The sequence below is a fragment of the Haliotis rufescens genome, unplaced genomic scaffold (genome assembly GCF_023055435.1).
Source record: "Haliotis rufescens isolate VD_foot unplaced genomic scaffold, xgHalRufe1.0.p SCAF_50, whole genome shotgun sequence".
NCBI classification, from domain to species: domain Eukaryota; kingdom Metazoa; phylum Mollusca; class Gastropoda; order Lepetellida; family Haliotidae; genus Haliotis; species Haliotis rufescens.
The window spans coordinates 2,177,504-2,199,320 of NW_025964224.1; the positions used below are offsets into that span (position 1 = coordinate 2,177,504).

The 21,817-nt window shown below is 39.5% G+C and overlaps 2 protein-coding genes across 2 annotated transcripts; one reads left to right on the forward strand and one right to left on the reverse strand.

Moving 5' to 3' along the window:
- The first annotated feature begins 129 nt into the window (after nt 1-129).
- On the forward strand, nt 130-8,892 carry LOC125374009. Its single transcript, XM_048384686.1, has 4 exons — nt 130-304; nt 2,609-2,977; nt 4,776-5,039; nt 6,876-8,892. The coding sequence occupies exons 1-4, from the start codon at nt 145-147 to the stop codon at nt 6,953-6,955; spliced, it is 873 nt and encodes a 290-aa protein (XP_048240643.1). The 5' UTR covers nt 130-144; the 3' UTR covers nt 6,956-8,892.
- Nucleotides 8,893-13,262: 4,370 nt separating this feature from the next.
- On the reverse strand, nt 13,263-21,707 carry LOC125374061. The gene is made up of 10 exons (XM_048384810.1): nt 20,361-21,707; nt 19,397-19,512; nt 18,911-19,061; nt 17,536-17,632; nt 16,667-16,849; nt 16,304-16,422; nt 15,615-15,711; nt 14,683-15,439; nt 14,433-14,528; nt 13,263-13,906 (listed from the first exon to the last, which is right to left on the reverse strand). The coding sequence occupies exons 1-10, from the start codon at nt 20,492-20,494 to the stop codon at nt 13,755-13,757; spliced, it is 1,902 nt and encodes a 633-aa protein (XP_048240767.1). The 5' UTR covers nt 20,495-21,707; the 3' UTR covers nt 13,263-13,754.
- Nucleotides 21,708-21,817: the final 110 nt, after the last annotated feature.

The following is a 21,817-nucleotide window of genomic DNA, read 5'->3' on the forward strand; positions in this document are numbered from 1 at the left end:
CACTATCACATTCACATGTTAGTAATGTGTAGTATATTTATACGGGAACAGAGTTACAAAGTGTCAGGCCTGAATCTGGAAGTGTCTTGTCGATGACGTCACAGCTACCTTCTATGACGTCATGCATATTGTCTGTGTCGCTCGATGACATATTGTTGCGGATCAGTGGATGTTACAATGCCTCAACAAATTGTGAAGCAGATTCCTTCAAAATTTGTGAGACAGATCAATTCACATTCTGTAAAACATGCCTGGTCCCATATAGCACAATACATCGTCAACGACATCATTCTCTATGGTGGAGGTACGTCCTATGTTTGTCAGGGGTGATTGGTAAAACAGAAACAATGGGAGTTATCCTTTGTCGTTTTTTATACACCCTTATAATAATGTTTTTGAATGTTTGAGAGTAGTACGATTTCATGGTAGTTTGACGTTTGGCGTAGATGTTCAAAGTAAATATACCATTATTAATGTTTTCATTTAGATAAAGATAACAATTCTGAGATGAGAGAAAAAAATATTATTCTGGTTTGTAGCATTGGATATTTTTGTCAGATCTGTTTTATGGTTTGTAGCATTGGATATTTTTGTTAGATCTGTGTTATGGTTTGTAGCATTGGATATTTTTGTCAGATCTGTTTTATTGTTTGTAGCATTGGATATTTTTGTCAGATCTGTTTTATGGTTTGTAGCATTGGATATTTTTCTCAGATCTGTTTTATTGTTTGTAGCATTGGATATTTTTGTTAGATCTGTGTTATGGTTTGTAGCATTGGATATTTTTCTCAGATCTGTTTTATGGTTTGTAGCCTTGGATATTTTTGTCAGATCTGTTTTATGGTTGTTGCATTGGATATTTTTGTCAGATCTGTTTTATGGTATGTAGCATTGGATATTTTGTCAGATCTGTTTTATGGTTTGTAGCATTGGATATTTTGTCAGATCTGTTTTATGGTTTGTAGCATTGGATATTTTTGTTAGATCTGTGTTATGGTTGTAGCATTGGATATTTTTGTCAGATCTGTTTTATGGTTTGTAGCATTGGATATTTTGTCAGATCTGTTTTATTGTTTGTAGCATTGGATATTTTTGTCAGATCTGTTTTATGGTTTGTAGCATTGGATATTTTTGTCATATCTGTTTTATGGTTGTAGCATTGGATATTTTTGTCAGATCTGTTTTATGGTTTGTAGCATTGGATATTTTGTCAGATCTGTTTTATTGTTTGTTGCATTGGATATTTTTGTCAGATCTGTTTTATGGTTTGTAGCATTGGATATTTTGTCAGATCTGTTTTATGGTTTGTAGCATTGGATATTTTTGTCAGATCTGTTTTATTGTTTGTAGCATTGGATATTTTTGTTAGATCTGTTTTATGGTTTGTAGCATTGGATATTTTTGTCAGATCTGTTTTATGGTTTGTAGCATTGGATTTTTTTCTCAGATCTGTTTTATTGTTTGTAGCATTGGATATTTTTTATCAGATCTGTTTTATGGTTTGTAGCATTGGATATTTTTCTCAGATCTGTTTTATGGTTTGTAGTATTGGATATTTTTCTCAGATCTGTTTTAAAAGTTATTTTTAATTTGAGATACGGAAGCGTTTTAGATTGTTCTTATGTTTGTATTTATTTATTTTGGTGGGGGTGGGGGTCAAATCAAATAACAATTTCAAGGCTGACAACATTCATGATTATGAGATCAAAATATATGTAGATGTTTTACAAAATTGTTTTGGCATGCCCCTTACAGTAACAATAAACAATCTGTTTACTTGTCAGATATAGATGTATATACAATATTATCTTGTGTCAATGAACCTGTGTTTTCACTAATTATATTTCTTGATAGCATTCTGTTATTTTAAGTTATGAATATTTGAGTTGGTTGCGTATGTTTCGTTGCATGATAATAAAATGTGAACTGTTTCTTTAGAAAATTTACAACTGAAACCTTTTTCTTTGCTCTTTCCTATAGATAGCTTATTTTTCTGTGAAATCGTAAATATTTAGTGGAAATGAAACGTTCTTTAAAAGCATGAATAGCTTCTTCCATGGATAAGTTTACTTAATTGTTTTATATACTGGAACCATATCAAGGCTGTGCACCGAGACTGTTAATGTTAAAAGTTTCCATTCTTCTTTTTCTGTGATTCTGTGAGGTAATTTAGTGATGCAATATTGGGGATGTTAGTTTCCTCCTTGTTGGGAGTATTGCCTGTATAAAACCGTTGTATTTGACACAGTTGATTTACATTCATATGTATTTCAAAATATGTGATGCACCTTTAGCATTAATAATTTAGGGCATTTGTTCAATGGTTTGTTTATAAATGTAATATACTTCATTCCAACGATTGAGAAGATATCTTGAAAAATAATACCGTCTCATCGAGGCTCCACGATCAGGGCCCATTTCACCAAGATATGACAGGGCAACTAGGTCACAGTATGAGGTACGACAGAAGTGCTACGATTGGGTTGTGAAACGGGCGGGCCCTTCTCGCCCTTCCAGGTAAAGGATTTCAACTGTGTGTTCCCAAACTCATTCATGACATCACCTTTGAAGCTAAGCCCTGTTTTAACCCTGCTTGTCTGTATTTTAGCGAAGTGTGATTTCACGGCTGTCAAGAATATCGAAGATGGTCCTCGATACGACCTCGGGGCTGTTATTCTCCTGAAGGACAGATCGCTGAAGGAAAGACTCCTGTTGCGGCCCCCCAAGGCTCGACCAGTGTGTATGCTTGAGGACATCCTGGTTTGCCCAGAGGATATTTCCTCCGAAGTGTCGTCTGCAATGAAGAGAGCCACTAATGTGTCCTTGAGTGTGAGTCACGGGACCTACACCGGCAAGGACACATCTCTGCAGGCCAGCAAGCGGGTGTTCCTTACTTTTGAAAACTGCAAGAGACAGGTGCTGGACCGTATCGAGATGGTGAAAGGCACCATCATAGATCTCTTTGCGTGTGATGCATGTAAGTTCTGTACACATGGCTGTGTTAAATGTCACATTGATCTTCACCAAACTTGGCACATAGATAGGTCGAGTGGTAAACTGGTGCCTTTTGATAGTTTGGGGTTTAAAAAAACATTTTTTTGAGTTTCTATTGCAACGATTTTGACTGATAAATGGCGGTAGCGCTCATTTCCGGAGGGCTAATGCCTTGCACACAACAAGACGAGTCATGCTGGTGGGGGATATGGGTATCAGTTATATCACGCCGTGTCAGCTTCAGGTAAGCGATCCTGTCTCAGACGTCTACCACTTTGGGAAAACACGAGTGGGTGTGTGGTGCTGACCGGAGACACTATACCGATCGGTATATGGTCTCTGTGCTGACAAACCTAATAATGACAAAGGCAGGACGAATCTTGGAATCGGGCCTGCGTGCATAGGCTCTGACACATTAAAGGGACGCAACTCTGCTTAGTGAATTGTAGCACCTCAGAAGACCGTGGCATTCGTGTCCGACTATATAAAGAGCAATAACCACACAGATCTATGGAACAATTGAAAAATTTGATTTCTAAAATGTTATTCAAGAAACATCTTTCTAATCATAACTATTTTAAAATTTCTGGACAAAGCTAATGAAGCAAGAAGGCATATTTCGTGTCAAATAGTCCTTTAAAAATAATTAAAAAAACAATTAAAAAACATCTGATTTTCACTGTTTTCACGCAAATTAGTCATACAAGTAATCTTTTCCTCCTTTTGACAAAATAACTGCCACAATAGTTTCCATGTTCTTATTTACATAACTATCCTACCCTGATCCCAAAGGTGGGGTGAGGTGAAATGGAGTTAAACAACATGACTAAGATGATAGCACTGTTTGTGCCTGAACTAGACTGATGCCGATTTACCATGCCGCAGTTTAACATGAATACCCCACTCAGACCCAATATACTGACTCCGAGCCGAAGTCCTTGTTTAAGCCCCTTAATGCCGAGCGCCAGGCAGGGAAACAACAACTACCATCTTTAAACGTCTTTTGGTATGACGCGGCCGGGATCGAACCCCGGACCTTTCGCTCTCCGACAGACGCTCTATCATTAGACCACGGAGGCGCTCCCCAACCGTTTGAGTGAGCGAGTTGAGAATAACGCTGCTTTTAACAGTATACATCAGTAATAGCACGCGTGGTTGTATAGTGAGGATAATTCGGAATGACGAAGGTCTAAGTTGCTTTCCACTTTCCAAACCTTGTTCGGTTAAGGTGCTGAGAAACCAAGGATTATTACCAAGTCGAATCGTTGGTTTCGAACCCAGGAGTAGCGCATCCTGGCACTGCTGAGGGGAACACACGTGTACAACAAATTACAACGCATTAGAGCACTGGCCTCCCATGGTGATGTGAGGTGAAATGAGGTTTAACGTCGCGTCCAAGATTATTGCACTTATATAGCGACGTGCATGTACGTGTGTGTGTTTGTGTGGCTGCTTGTACTAGTCCGGACTGATGCCGATGTATAGTGGTAGCTCACTGAGATACCATGCCGCAGTTTAACATGAACACCCCACTCAGACACAGTATACTGACTCCGAGCCGACCAGTCCTTGTTTTAGCCCCTTAATGACGAGCGCCAGACAGGGTAACAACAAATACCATCTTTTAACGTCTGTTGGTCTGACGCGGCCGGGGATCGAACTCCGGACCTTCCGCTCTCCGGGCGGACGCTCTACCACTAGACCACGGAGGCGGTCGGCCTCCCATGGCCCTTTTGACAAGAAATGAGGCTAGTTATGAACACGCTCTACCTTTTTTTCAGTTGGGTTCAACGTGGAGGACCTGTATCTAGTTACTGAGGTCATCTACAGCCAGGACATCTTCTTCAGGTTGATCTACAACGGTGTCGTCATCGACTTTCGGCAAGATATTCGCTGGCCAATCGCCTTCAAGCTGTCCAAATTTAATATTCTGTACGACTCTGTGCTGGGCCATATACAAAGCATCCCAAAAAGTTTAAAGGTCAACTGGCGCGATTATTTGAATCTCCAGGTGGTGCGAGTGTCATTCATCGGCGACCGAGAGCGTGAGTATTCATAATTGACTTGACAGAGTTGTCTCCCCTGAATTGTATGTAATGGAATCACCTAACCCGAGGTATCGTGTTTGAATAGACGTGTTTCTCAGGGTTTTTTATGAACGGGGTAATGGTCTTGCGACATATTTGTTTACTTGTCTGAAAACAAACCGCAGATCCAGTAACAGTTATCGGACAAATTAGCATCATTTCACGACACATATGCGCCGAGGGCACAGTTCGTTTCAGTGACATGACAAGTCATTTTTTATGCCAACAGGATGTTATTAGTAACAAATTATTTATTTGTTATTCGCTTTTTCCGATAACTTGTTTGGGTTTATTTTTGGTGTTGAAGCTCCAAATTCTCCATGTTGCTAGAATATTATATTGGGAAAAAATACATAAACCATATTCTTGTAAAGCCTAATGTGGGAAACTATTGAACTAAGTTTCGGGTTTAAATGGTGTTTCTTGGTTACCTGAACGAGATTAAACTCGGGTATCGTTTTAAAACGTGTGCTTTAAAACGTAGGTTCCATCTGTGTGTAAGCCCGCGACACTGGTTCGGGGTTTAGTTTAACAAGGTTAAATTTTACAAGGATAACCCTACAATAACAACTACATATGTAACAAATGTTATATTTGGGATAACACTTTCTTAACTCGTAACAGCCACTGGTGGCGCTACGATCGAGCCTGGGAATTCCAGTCTAGTTCGGCAAGGGTGGAAACTGGACTTTTATAGTCAGTGAACCCTCTTGCCTCGGGAAGGAGGTGTAATGTATGCGTGTATCCAAACTAACTATAATTGTGCTGCCATCTTCTTTATGTTATTCAAACGATTTTGGTTTTGTTCTTTTGCGCTATAATACTTTTTTATCCTTATTAAGTTAATGAGTTGGGCGCAAATATGCCTTCTGTTGGCCGGCATCGCTGTTAAAACTAAAACACCACCATTACCCAACGACAATATCACTGATAGGAACATCGCGTGAATGGCTCGTCGGGGATGCCGTCTGACAATAATTTGATCTGCATATTCACGGTTAATTACGTGGCACGGGTGGCCCAGTCGTCTAAAGCGCCGAGTGCATGCCAGAAACCTATGATTGTGGGTTCGAGTACCGATACGCCCCGATTATGTTTCTAGGTTTGTCAGCACAATACCCGTGCTCGTGGGTTTCACCGAACTGGTAAACGTGTGAGACCTGCATGATTTCGGGCTTTCTTCCCATGTTAAAAACTGACACGCCATGATAGTGGTGTGAAAGCAAAACTCTCTCATTCACTGTTAAACTGAACATTCTAATCACTACAATGATACAACTACACGTGGTTACTTTAAAACATAATCTATCGTGAAGAGATGCAGTAGAAACGCTACGTCGAGTCGAGGTGTATTACGTTGTTCAATAAATGTCTGGACTTTAAATATAAGCTTATCAGCTTTAAACAACAATTAAATGTGTAACATGAATATATCTGTTTAAAAAGATAACACAGAAATAGCAGCGTGTTTTACTCATTATAAAAAGTTGCCTTTGTTACATGTTTATTCTCAATTCAATATTTACGATGCTTAAACAGAAGGATGAAAGAAAGTGCGACGTAAAAATGAAGTTTGGTTTTAGTAAAACTGAAAAGTATTCCCTCTTTTTTTAACAAGCTTACGCCAGTAGTAAACTACTATGAGCTATGTGCTACACTTGATTTATTTAATATCTGCAGTGTTGTTAGTTTGGGGTAACAGCGTCGTTTGGGGGGTGGGGGGGGGGGGGGGGGGGGGTGGAGAAATGTTGGCTAATAGGTAACAAATAATTTTTTTGTTTTTTTGTTTAATAGGTGGCTACGGTGACGACATGCTGCGTGTTGCTCGACGTCGTCGTCGGGTCCGGGAAATCTACACTAGGCATGATGGGTAGAGTCTGAAGATTCTGAAGATGTTTTCTTAGCAATTAAGTATTTTTTTGTGTAGCATCCCACTATAATGTCCTGGGTGCGTCACATTTCGACTTGTCTACATGCTCAAGACACCATGATCACTTGAAGTCATGCCAGAACTACCTTGGTTAGGAACCAATGTGTTCATATGTCGTAATTGTCTTAACTGTTACCATGTTATAAAACTATTCGTTAAAGATTCTGGTCAAAACCATCGAGCGTTATTGTAACTTTGCTTGTTTTCACGTTACTCTTTATATGATTTTTTATATGATATAATATGTTTTCGATAAACACACTTCTTGTGTTTGTTTGTAAGGTTGTTTAATAATATCAGATTCAAGTTTGTCTTAGCGCCAGATTAAGAGATTTGCGGCGTCACGCCAGGGTCTGTATAGATTACAAGGAACGGTTAGATATCTGGCTTTATGTCAGCTAGATATCTGGCTTATGTGTCGGCTAGATATCTGGCTATGTGTCGGCTAGATATCTGGCTTATGTGTCGGCTAGATATCTGGCTATGTGTCGGATAGATATCCGGCTATGTGTCGGATAGATATCTGGCTTATGTGTCGGATAGATATCTGGCTTATAAGTTGGTTAGTTGTCTGGCTTGAAAGTCATCTATCTGTTGTTCTAGCTGCGGATAACTAATGTGTCATCTCTATCTGGGCCCGTTATCTGCGAGACATACAACGGTCGCGTTAATGCAACACATCGGTAGCATCTATCTGTGTATCGTCACCTTCATCCTCTTTACAACAGAAGGACGAATCTCATTTGTATTTCATAACTGTAAAAATAAGTTACGTTTGAAGTCGTCCGTTTTGCGATCGTTCTAATAACTGTTTTTTTAATGATTTTATGACAAATGGGTAATACAAATGGGATTATCAAGTAATTGTGAGATGGGGAGACGGTTATTTTTGTGCTTATAGGAGTGAGTGAGTTTTGTTTTACACCGCCTTTAGCAATATCCCAGACATATCACGGCGGGGGACACCAGAAATGGGCTTCATACATTGTACCCATGTGGGGAATCGAACCCGGGTCTTCGGCGTGACGAGCGGACGCTTTAACCACTAGGCTACCCGGCCGCCCCTTTGCTTATAGGTAGCCATAAGGTAACTGTACAGTGTACTCAGTATCGTAGTAATGTGATGTACACATACAAGGTGAGCATCCAGATGGTACTCCGGATCGTGCCCGGCATCCGAGACTATCAACATCCTCTCAACAAGGTACAGTCCGGTCCATGCATGATATCGCGGAGTGATATTTCTATGAAGCCGGTCAAGTCGGCGCTAGTTTCTCCGGGGCCTATTGCATCGTTGGGGACGACTACATCACCTTTATGCTAATTTACAGACTCCAATTTAATTGATTATTTCATATGTTGTATGTAATGATTAAGTTTGTTTTTTAAACGCTTAATTGTTGTTTCTTCTTTTAACCACTTATAAGAATCCGTTCCTTTTGAATGAACCTTTTTTCATATTTCAATCATGAAATAAATGGGGTTTTTAAACATAAATTAATAACATAATATCATATTGTATGTTTTCCTTGTTGATGTTTTAATCATTCGTGGATCGTATTGCTTGCCATATGTTACCATAATTGATAGTTTGTGATATTTGACATTCCTGAATTATACAGCTATATGTGATTCAACTATTGTTCCCATTGAAGGTTTGTGATATGAGATATTTCCATATTCATTTCAGTGATTATTCGTTTCGTCATGTTACCTTTGAATCAGATGCTTATACTTATCTTTCGGTTAGAAACAAAATGCAACGCCTGTCTTCAGATAGGCAGTGTTTGCATTAACTAAACTAAGTTTCTTTGCTTCATGGTATGGCCATATGTAGTCCATGAGACATCCTCTGGGTGACCATGACTGTGTGTAGAAGTGAAAGCGTAACGTAATTTTCATCGCCATTTTCTCCACAGCATGACGTTGCAAAATAGCTTTTAGTTTTGAGAACACTTAAAGATATTTCCATTTTCTTCCTTCCGTAGTTATTTGAACTTGGGTGACCTGATCACCCTGATGGTAAGATGTGGTGATGTTACGATGACGATGTGTGCTGCTGAAGAAAGCCATCATTATCAGTAACATCACCACTGTTACATTAATAATCTACAACGATCGAAAAAACATGACTATACCAGAGTATTGATTTTGACAGTTATTCTGTTATATTATCTCTTCTGTTAATATTTGCTTTATATGAATAAATGATTGTTTTAAGAATGTATTTCTCTTCGTAATCAACTGTACCGGATTGCGTCCGGTCTCTTTGAGGTGAGTGCGCAAATACGGTTTACGTAAGTCCGCCATATTCCCAGCCGTATCACATGGCCTGGAGGTAATGGACTCGAAGCCAGGCAAGCAAGCGGTTGACGACGTGATCAACGATGTTCTAACATCTCCCTTCCAAAACGCTTGATGATGTATAACATTGAATGATACGGACATTGTTCTTGTCTGGGGCATGTATTCAAAGAGAATTGCAAGATTATTGCACTCCTTGCACGTGCATGGATGTGTGTGTGTGTGTGTGTGTGTGTGTGTCTGATTGTACTAGTCCGGACTAATACCGATTTCTTAGTGCTAGCACACTGAGATACCATGCCGCAGTTTAAGATGAATACCCCACTCAGACACAGTATACTGACTCCGAGGCGACGAGTCCTTGTTTTAGCCCCTTTATGCCGAGCGCCAGGCAGGGTAACAACAAGTACCATCTGATAACATATTTTGGTACGACGCATCCGAGGATCGAACACCGACCTTCCGCTCCAATATGTGCACTGGTGATTCCTTTAATCTGGAGGATGTAAATATGTTTCTCTAGTCAGTTTTTTGGCCTACACCACCAGCTCGATGTGTTGCAACAGTTTTGTATAACATGGGGATTAAATGTAAATATTGATACAACAAATATGATTGTTTTTAGGAAAGGCAGGTCATACACTAGCCCCCGCCATGGGGCACATTAGAATTGTGTTTGTTCAGATAGTAGTGAATAAAGACTATAAAAAGAGACCTATAAAGATACAAAAAGAAATCGGCACTTGGGTGACTTTATGTCATCAGAAAAAATGATTAAATGTGAAATGTATACACTTAAAATGCCCCTTCTCTGGAAAATTACCTCAGTCTTGATAAGTTACTCTAAGGCTAACTTCAGTAGTTTCAGAGAAGACGTGTCCCCATTGCAGACGCTATGCATCAAGTGAAATAACATGGATCAAGGGCCGTAACTCTGTAAAGAAATAATTTACGGGACAAATTTTCGAACTCTTGACAAGTATCTCTTAGATAAGCATGAAAACTTTCAAACTTGGGGAATCCGCTCGTTTTGCAGAGGTACTTTACACAACCAACTCCCACAACAACACAAGACCTCAGTGAATAAACAATCAGTTTATCAGACAGACACAGAATTCATATATAATCAGTCATCTTCCCGATGAAAGGGAGTTAACCGGCCATAAAAGTCAATGGAGTTACATTTTGGCTGGACTAACAAGTCTGCGCATAGACCAATCAAAAATCGCGTTACGAACAAGACATCGAGTTCCTAAACAAAATGGATTTCAAGTGCAGATTTCGGTCGACTGCAGGATTTGCAAAGCATGTGTTCAGCCAACTGGGCGTCGACAGATATTTTGCAAATTGTTTCATGCTTTTAATCAAGGTGCTTTTATTACAATACAGATCTTAATTATCGAGCAGATCGTCTTGACTGGGCACCGCCATTTGGTTTGAAGCAAATGCAAGTGACAGGAGCGATGGAATCTGATTGGTCAATAGGAGGGACACAGAAGGGGCATAACTCGTAACAGCCACATGTGGCGCTACGATCGAGCCTAGAAATTCCAGTCTAGTTCGGCAAGGGTGGAAACTGGACTTTTGTAGTCAGTTAACACCCTTGCCTCGGGAAGATGATAATCAGTAAACAATAGAAAGTTTAAAATCAATTATTAGAGAATGTTTACTATCAGTAATAGAAGTGCATATATGCGAAGGACGTCAGATGAACGTGATAGAGAAGGATCAGTCACCGTACATAGGTATACACAACGTAATGCAACAGTTTACATATGACTGAATATAGCATACCCGACAGAGTCTAACTATTACAGTCTAGTTCAGCCACAATTCATATTCCAGAAGGACAACCGAATAAGGTTATCGGAATTGGCATAATCTATTAACAGCAGCACTACAATGGGTATAACTAAGATATACACACGTGGGATTTTTTCAACTATCAAATAAACTTGCAGGTATTGCCAGGGGTAATAACATAGTTAGGATTTAACATAGTACAAGTTAGCAACGTTTCGAACCTCTGCCTGTCGCAAGTATTTATACCTATTCTAGCTACTACGCATAATTTTATTTACTGCTTAACCTGGCGATGAAGTTGTTAGTGCCAACTTTATCTGGGCAGAATTATATAATTTAGTTTAACCGAAGTATTGATGATAAAGGTGTTTATGAGTGAAATTTAGCAAGAATAACAACTTAGTTGCTAGTATGCCACGAATGTATACGTGGTACATGTGATTTGATAAGGGTGAGTGATAAACAACTGTAGATATAGGTAAATTGATTAACGTCTTAGTTTTGTTTGCCTAAATCTATCTGACCAGCAGAGAGATGCTGTTCCGCATGACGTCAGGTGTGCGTTGTCGATTTGACTCTTGGCAGGTTGAAGATGCTGGAACGTGGTCTGTTAATTTGTTTTTTCGCTATTTCCAATCCTTATCATTTGGCATGTACCTTGAATAAAACAATTTAAAACGTGGTGAACCGGTTGCAATAATAGATTGGGATTGTTTTTAAAAATAAAACTTTTCGAATCCCCCGCATTGTATGTTAGGGACTTAGCTTTAATATTTCGAGTTTCCATGGCAACAACTTTGCCTTAGACCGAAAATGGGGGTAGTGCTCCTTTACGAAGCAGATCTTGAAGGCTGGACAATATTTCTTCAGCAAACTTGGCACAAAGATTGGTCTAGTGGTGAACTGGTGCCAATGACATTAAGGGATTTTTGGAAAATTAAGTGTTGGAGTTTCCATGGTAACAACTTTGCCATTGACTGAAAATGGCGGCAGTACTTGTTTCCAAAGCAGATCTTGAAATCCGTACAATATAACTTCACCGAACTTTGCAGATGGGTTGATCTAGTGGTGAACTGGTGCCTTTTGATACTTTGGGATTTTTTAAATTAATTTGAGTTTCCATGGCAACAAGTTTCATATAATTATCCACAAATATTTGCCATCATAGGGGATACCGTTGACTTTGTCCTCTTGTTGCAATAACATCGGACAACATATAGCTGTCGTACATAAAATAATCATTGTCTATGTCGCACTATCGGGAATCAATGTTACTGATGAAGATCCGGGGTAGGAAAGGTCTTCATGCTTGCCGTAAAAGGTGACTATGCTTGTCGTAAGAGGCGACTAACGGGATCGGGTGGTCTGGCTCGCTGACGTGCTTGATGCATGTCATCGAATCCCAATTGCGTGGATCGATGCTCATGATGTCAATCACTCCATTGTCTGGTCCCGACTCGATTATCTACAAACTGCCATCATATAGCTGGAATATTGCTGAGTGCGGCGTTAAACAACCAACCAAACATGCAACCAAAACATATTGATGAGGGTTTAACTTAATTTAAAGCAAAACAATAAATAATTGTTTCACTGTTTGAAGCAGTATAATGCCCCTTGGTGACAAAAACAAAGCGTGGATGTACAAACAAACAAATACAGTCCATTCAAAACTTTATTCCAGATAAATAGTAAAACTTGTTTACAGTGTTTATAGAGTAAAATTGGCGACAATACGCCCTGAACACACATGAAATAGTAGGGCATAGAAGAGCCCCAAACATCACTACTGTGTGTTCAGAGTTTGTCTTAACAATACAAGCACTGTAAGGTAATGTACATGCATAAGTAGCATGACTTGTCACCATTTGAACAATGAGAATTATTTGTAAAAGTATTTATACATTCCGTTATATATTGGTATAAACGTAAACATGTTTTTATTGCACACTTATGAAATAGTAATGTACTGGTGTTCAAAATATTATAAATTTTGATATAAATATGAATATACTAAACGCGTAACTCTTTTTTGAATATATCACATATGCATATATGAATACATAGACATAAACATATTTAAAAATTAATTGCATTAATCATGCATAATAAATCACAAATATTGTATATACATGTATATATATATATATATATATATATATATAATTGTTTTAATATAGCTACTGTATCAGATGCCTTAATTTCATAGATGCATATTGATAAACAGTTGATATTTATGTACACAAAGAAATCATTACTCAATGGGTATACCATATATTTGTTTTGTATTTGATCTTATTCGCATATCCACTAGTTTTCAAAAGAAATATATCTAGCCTCCCTTCGACAAAAACATTTTTTTAGCATCAAAAGACTTAATGATACTCTTAAATAAGAAAAGCACATATACAAAATACATATGGTATGTAAGTAACACACTCACTAATCATAATTCCATTCCATTCAAAACAAAAAACTGAAATATGTGTTTAAAACAAAGATAGAAAATATATTATCAAGAATAAATAAACCATTATTACAGTGCATTTATTCCTCTATACTTTTTGAACCCAACATATTATAGTATCATACTATCAACACAGGTCCATGTTCCAGGCTCATAATGAGGGCGTGGTTTACTGGTTAGGGTGAGATGCAGTGGCTGGCACACACAGGGAGACCAGCCCAGCAGGGTAAGAGCCGTGTATCCTCACCCCGAGCTTGTTCTTCTTGTAGCCATAGGCCATGCCATCAGCACCAGCCGCTCTAGTCTGCTTGATCTTCATGCCTGGAAAGTGATGGAGACGATGGTAAGGATTGAGGGTGAGAGTTGAGTGAGTGGGTGGGTGAGCGAGTGGGTGAGTGGGTGGGTGGGTGAGCGAGTGGGTGAGTGGGTGGGTGGTGGGGGGGAGGCAGAGCATACACACAGCTGCATCACCATAATGGAAGCAGGAGCTGTATCAGACAAGATGGTGATTGTTTGTTTCTTTGTTGTTAAACGCCGCACTCAGCAATATTACAGCTCTTTGACATGCATCAACCAAGTCAGCGAGCCTGACCACCCAATCCATACAACAAGCATAGTCACCTTTTACAGTAAGCATGGGTTGCTGAAGACCTATTCTACCCCGATCTTCAGGGGTCAGATGGTGATTAAAAGTCGTCAGATATTGATAACAGGTCACAGTGAGAGATGTCTGAGTATTATCCATGCTTGGCAGTCATTCAGTCAACCTGAATCGTGGCTACTCAATTTTATTCTAGAATTCTGAAAGGAGAATAACACGAAGGAAGCTTAAAGTTGTCAAACTCACCCACACGAAGGCTGATCTGGTTGGGGCTTGTCTTCTTCCAGTTCTGGACAGCAAAGACTGACACTCTGCTCATCGTTGACACACTGGGCTGGGGTCCTGTGGAGAGTCACAAAACCAAATCAAAATATTTGGAAGGAGCAGACCATTGAATGAATGCCTCTGTTTCCATTGAAGTAATGTCAACCGAGATCAAATATAATTCCAGACGTTTGTTTACTATGTACAAATGTTCCAATTCCTTGAGTCCTACCTGTGCCAGAAGAGTTAGATGTGCACCCCTCCTTTGGTCTGTCCAATCTGTTTGCTGATGATTCCTTTACTATGGGTGACTTCTGTTTATTGCTATGTCCTAGTGCTGTAGAGGATGAGCTGTCACATCCTGGGGAGTGACTCTGAACCACCTTGGCTGCCCTGCGACGTCTACGGGCACCAGATGCAAGGTTAGGTTGACCAGGCTGAGCTTTGGTGTGTACAGTATGCTGAGGTTGTACATGTTCTGCCGACAATTCTTTCTGTAGAGAAGATTTCTGTAAGCACTCTTGCTCAATAGGTGATGGGGGTTGGTAATCTGATCCCACCTTGAGATCTTGTACCTTCGTGTCCTTCCTGATTGGAGCCGATTTATGTCCATGTCTTGCACTTTGGAAGGTATTAGTGGATCTCTGTCTGATGAGGTTGTCGACTCCTCTATTCCATCGAGGAGATTCGGGCAGAATGACATCAGCACCTGTTGTAGGTGTGGACGCTCTATCTGGAGTGTGTGATTTCTCTTGGGCAGGTTCATCATTGTCAGACATCAGGATTTCTTCCAGGACTTCAGCAAGATGAGGGTCATTCTTTGGAGCAGCAAGGCTTCCCACAGTGATTTCCTTCTTCCTACTCTGGAGAGATGTGTTGTCTGATTCTTCATCCGAGTCTTCATCATCAACTGATTCCTTGTCCTCATCATCTGAATCAGCATCTTCAGTGGCTTCATCCACATCCTCTGTAGTTGGGTAATCTGAAGCCTGTTTGGGTGATGGAGACAACGGATGAAGAATAGGTTTTGTAAGGTCAGCTAACTCTTGCTGCAGTCATAATTACTCCAAACATAACACTTATGTCACATATATAGTCTGTAACTTGTTAGTAGTTTTGTCACATTAATGTCCAATTATAACGTATAACTAACTAATCACTAACCTGATGTTTTGGGAATGTGTGTTTTTTCAGGGAGGATTCCCACATTTCTCTAGCCATTGCTGTTGTGTCGGCATCTTCTGGTTCATAATCCAGACAGCTGTAACAAATTGCAGTCGGTGAGGTGAAAGTTATAACTTCTCCACAAAGTACATTACAGCCATAGAATAACGGTTCAAACATTAGTTTGAGCAGCTATTTAAGATGTGGAACATACTGGACCTTTGGTCTGTCAGTCAAGGTGAGGTCAGGTGAAATGGGGTTTAACGTCGCGTCCAAAATTATTGCACTTATATAGCGACGTGCATGCACGTGTATGTATGTGTGTGTGGCTGCTTGTACTAGTCCGGACTGATGCCGATTTATAGTGCTAGCTCACTGAGATACCATGCCGCGGTTTAACATGAATACCCCACTCAGACACAGTATACTGACTCCGAGCCAACCAGTCCTTGTTTTTAGCCCCTTAATGCCGAGCGCCAGACAGAATAACAACAAGTACCATCTTTTAACGTCTTTTGGTATGACGCGGTCGGAGATCCAACCCTGGACCTTCCGCTCTCCGGGCGGACGCTCTACCACTAGACCACGGAGGCGGTCGTCTGTCAGTCAAAGGAAGATAGTAATGATTATGAGAAATCGAGCTGAACATGACAATACACAATGTAACCCGAAAATCCTGAACCACTTACCCCAGTGATGCAGGGGCTAGTTTCTCCATCCTCTCTACAAGGTTACAGATGGAGGAAAACATTGCGTCAAGCTTCTCTTTTTCTTGTTCCAGAAAGTCTTCTTTGAGACTCTCGGTTTTCTAGGGACAAGAAGACCCATAATTATACGACTTTTGAGGTATATGTGATTACCTGCTACTATCTTGATGGTCTACATTATCCTCCCCAAATAAGTGAATTTGAAATATCATAAGACTATATATAAGTCTACAAAATAATATTATGTTAAGTTTCATTGCATCTGATTATCCTAAGGGAACTCTGTAAATATCAGTCGTCCTCTGAAGCTTGTTTCAAGATGTCTATGTATCAGGAGAAACTCACTTGAGCCAGGCCTTCGCGTTCGTTGACTTCATCTGCGAAGAAGATGTTATATCTTGTCAAGGCAGCATCAGTTTTGGATTTGAAGCTGGTGTATTTTCTGTCCAGCTCTATATCCTCATCAGTCATGGTGCCAGACAGTTTTGTATACAGGTCCTCTTTCTTCCTTACCCTGCGTCCATAGTACTGGTGGAATGAGGGAAATACTACTGTATAGTGTGGCCACTGACAGCAAATTCATGCAGCAGAATGAGGGGCAGACCAATTCTATAATAGTAACTTCTTTGAGAGGCATTTAGAAGTTGGAGTACTAAGTAAGGATAAGATTTATGAATGAACCCCAATCAGTCATAATCCTTTTGTTTAAACTACCGTCTTCACCGGTTAGGATGTTTACCCTTTGTGTACATCATATGCTTGATGATGGTGTTAGTACCTACACCGAAATGTTGCTCCTAATTGTAATAAAGAAGTTGTTCATCCATATATATTATCGTTACTGACTTCCATTTTAGTATCTTGTACTGAAGTTTTGGCCAAATTTGACAGGAAAACTGTCCATTTTGTGTAAAAGTCCCTAACTTCACTAAAAAAACGAAACTACAATACAATCAACCTAACTTCAGGAGGCTACTGGGTTCATTGCTATTGAAATTGTTAACTTCAATAAAATATACGTACCATCAGACACATCAGGGGTGGCTTCTGGATTCATTGAAACAAATCAAAACCACTTTGTGTGCAAGTATGTGCATACATTTTATTTTATAAATATTAAATTCTCAATATTCCTTTTATTAGAACTAAAATATCAGTTGAGTACAGTGTCAGTTTAGTATGTGCTGATTGACTAAAACATCTATTCTACAAACCTTCCATGCTTTGGCTGCCTTCTTCTCCAGCTTCAGATGAGTTTTCTTCATGGCAGCGGCTCTTCTCAGGAGTTGCTCAAACACATGATTGTCTGACCTGTGTAATTTAAGGCAGTCACTTATGTGTATGTCTTCATAGAGATAACGGGACACGGGTGGCCAATTCGTCTAAGGTGTTGATGTGCAGGATTGCGTCCCTTTGGCACACCAGAAACCTATGATTGTGAGTTCGAATCCTGTTTCGCCCCGATTATGTTTCTAGGTTTGTCAGCACCATACCCATGCTGGTGGGTTTCACCAAAGATGTAAACGTCTGAGACCTGCATCACTTGGGGCTTTCCTCCCACATTAAGTTGACACGCTGCGATATAACTATAATACTGTTAAAAGCAGCGTCAAACCCAACTCACTCACTCACTCATGGAGAATGCATGCAGTGGGCACTAATGACATGACTTAAAGGGGAAGTGTACACGCAAAAATCACTTTCTATCTTTTTCTAAACAAAACGCAATTTTAGAATTAATTAGTATCTGTGTTTGAAAATATACACTCATTTTTTTCACAGTGAAAGTAGGAAACTCACAATAGTGTGAAAATGATATGCCGTTATGAGGCCTTCGTTTTTCGAGCTAAACAGGCCTGAGTTATCCCCCTTAGATTATGACGTAATTGGTGCCAATTCAACTGGGTCCCTGTCTATTCTCAACGCAAAAGATATCAAGTACCAGTTTGCGGTAAAACAACATGGCCTACGACACATTCCGGCGCAGTGGTGACTCAGCATAACACTATGCTGGCTGGCATCTGAGACGCTAGAATCACACACCTGTACCTACACCACGTGAAGCGGCTCTAACAAAGCATGATGACGTCATAATGTTTATCAATTGGCACCAATGACGTCATATTGCAAGGGGCATAAGCCATGGTGTTTTTGTTGTGGAAATAGAACACTTGGTAAATGTGAAAAATATATATCGTTTTAATGCGAAAAATATGTTAATTAATTGTGATATTTTTATATTTTTGTCTATGACACTTCTAGGTTAACACTTTTAATGTGGAAAAAGTACAAGAAAAATAGGTTCATTTCCGTGTGAACTTGCCCTTTAATTCATAAGTAACATTTCAGTTTGGCAGGAAACAGACAAATGACAGGCTGATCATTCGAAAGGGTATCCACACTGCTTGATCACAGTGTCACACACCACCTGACATGAGGTCTGACACGTAACGGTAATTACGATAAATTGCATTTGATTCTTAAATTTGGTTCAGAATGATATATCTAACTCACATGCAGTTAAAATATATTATGGTAGTAACTAGTTGTACTTGACTTGTACTTGTCACATGGTCAAGACATACTTACATTAGCAGGTCTCCAAATGGTCCATCTGGGCCTGTGTGTTTAACCATATCCCCTAGGACTGCTTTGTGGAAGTCACTGATCTTTGTCAGGCATTGGTTAAATCTCTCTGCTCTTGGCTGAGAGTAATATCTCTTTTTCCCGTGTTGAATGCCTGGAAAAAAACAAAAATCTGAGTGTGGTCTTCATCACCTCCTGTAGTGGTCACAGGGACTATTCCACCACAACACTTCTTCACAATGGGTAAAGTATCTGAATGAGTTTTTAAAGCACATATATCGGTCATCTCATAGGTATGGAACATCCTTTGATAGCAGTGGCCTAATTGCATTTGTACAATCTGCTAATTCACCATAGTTGAAGTTATCATAGTCATGTGTTCATCAACAAATGTATGTAGATTAAGGCACTGAATCAGTGCTGTCAAACTGTATGGTTAATGTCACATGTCACAGATGTATTTAGCTTTAGATTAATGGTATAACTTACCCAGTTTACAGAAAAAATTGAGTATTTCTCTTCCCTGGTCGATTTTGTCAGCATACAACTGACTTGCTGCCACGACTGTGTGGACCACTGCCTTCCATGCTTTCATCTCAAAGTAACTGAAACACGGCAGGGAAGATAGGATTTAACTGGGGTTAGACATTGGCGCTTTGATGCTTTCTTCCCCCCATTCTCACTGAGAGGATGTTTTTGACGGCAAAGTACATTAGTTTCGTTTTTTAATAGTATTTAACCTTTGGATCATGCGCACATAATATTTTTGGTATCGTCGGATCATAGGTTTTAGGACATCATACGTTTTCTGACGGCAATGTTTATCGCGATTACTCGCCTACAACAAGGGGTGTGGCGTCACACGGACAGTGTAAATACTCAGATGATGACCTGCTTTTAAGATTAAGTCGTCTTTTATAAGTGAGTGAGATGATTAACAGTTTTTCTTAGCGAGAAAACTACGAATATTTCTTAATCGTCCGAAAAATCATAACACGAGGATACTTTTTTGTGAATGAAAAATAGTCCTGTAAGAAAACTCCGTACAGGTTAGACTCTTTTTAAATCACTAGTTGGAAAAACTAACCCGAATTTCCATCTGCCTAATGGTAAAGGTGGTAGTCTACTGGGAACTATCACTGGTCATCCTTGAATTTAACTTTTCTCGGACAAGAGAATGAATGTCAATTTCGAACGCTGACTTACCCCCTACACAACTCTTATACATTCCTGCATTATATATATAATTTATCAACTGTAAAAGACCAAACAATATATAACCCTGCAATACATAAATATAGTTACTGGCAAATAGCATTCTTCCTATAGTTTTGCTCTGGCGTGCAAGACGCGGGGCTGGTAGACATGGGTCTACCTTCCTTCTCCAGACGGGCAAAATATATATTAACAATAGATGAACAGACTATAATGCGATAAAGTGGTTAAGACTCACGTTATGTCGATTTCCTCATCATAGAGTAGCAGCTTTCTCCTGCGAGGTGATTCCATTTTGAAATATTGGCGCTTGAAAACTTCCTCTGTGTTGGCTAATGGCGCTAACAATGATGCCGTTGTCAATGACAACATCACGCGATAGTGTTACTTCCGGTTGTAAGCGTGATGTTCAAGGTCAATATTTTCCAAATACGGTGTGATAATGGGACACCATCTTTTATGTAACTTGCATTGTAAGCTGCAAAGCCCGTCAACGTGACCCAGCTCATACCATTAACTTCATCATTGGCATCCGCACTGAAATATATACGGCATGGTTGACCTTGTTTATTTTCTAGTAGATCTAGATCTAATATTTTAGCATCTCTGTTGTAATCTCGGATGTAAATCATCTTTGTAAATTAGACGCTCTGGTGTAAACAACTCCATGGAACTACAAATATGTTCGTCTTATTTCTTATGAAACATATATGGTGTGATTTTGACAATTAAAACTCTCGACGCCCTTGTCCCCAAGTCATATCGTCACATCAACATGTAACCTGATGATTCTCAAGCTCCTTCCCAGCGCGTGACACCTTCGTTACACTCTCGGTAACATAATATATAGCTCCGCGAACGGGCTATCGCTGTGAGGAGCTTGGATGATTCTGACCAAAGGGGGATAACTCTAATTGTCAAAATTTGTCCACTTTGAAGCTCAAGGTTGCTGCCAGCTAGCGAAGCAGTAGTTGTTGCAGTCTTTTGCTTATAATTACATAAATTAGCACTTTTAAGCTGAAACTGCATGAAAGTACTGTACTGTACGAAAAGGCTGACGCGTTACGTCATCACCGCTCTCTTTTTAGCAACGGTCAAGAGACTCGGACAAACAGTCCGCCAGAATTTTGACTTCAAATGGCGTCGACAAATCCTTTCGTTCGCCTTACGTTCACTGCAGACGATGTCCCTGGGCGGGATTCGCTTATACTGAAATAGCCAACCATTCCAACGTTCAGCTGAAGCGATGTCGTGATTGTTGGTGGGAACCGAGCAAAGTTCATCGAGAGGTGAGTGACGTACGACATTTTAAACCCGGAAGTAGATGCCAAATTTATTTTTTCCTTCAATTAATAATCGGTTAGTTATTCATGATTTATGTACCAATATGTTTGAGTGTATATTGTATGTGTATGCACTTTTTCAGTGTATTTTTGTGTATATTTGAAAAATTATTATAAATAGTTTGTTGGCTTCAGCCATCAATGAAACAATGTGAAAATTAATATTGCTGATTTATGTTTCATGGTTTTGTGTATGTGTATTATATACAAAAAATGAAACCTAATTGTTAATCTTATTTTTACCTTTTTAGAAAAAATTACGAGAAATGAGATGATTATTATAGTTTTTTTATTTCCGACAGTCAAGGTGCCTGGATTGTGGGAACAGGACATCTCCATTGCCGTTGGCCAG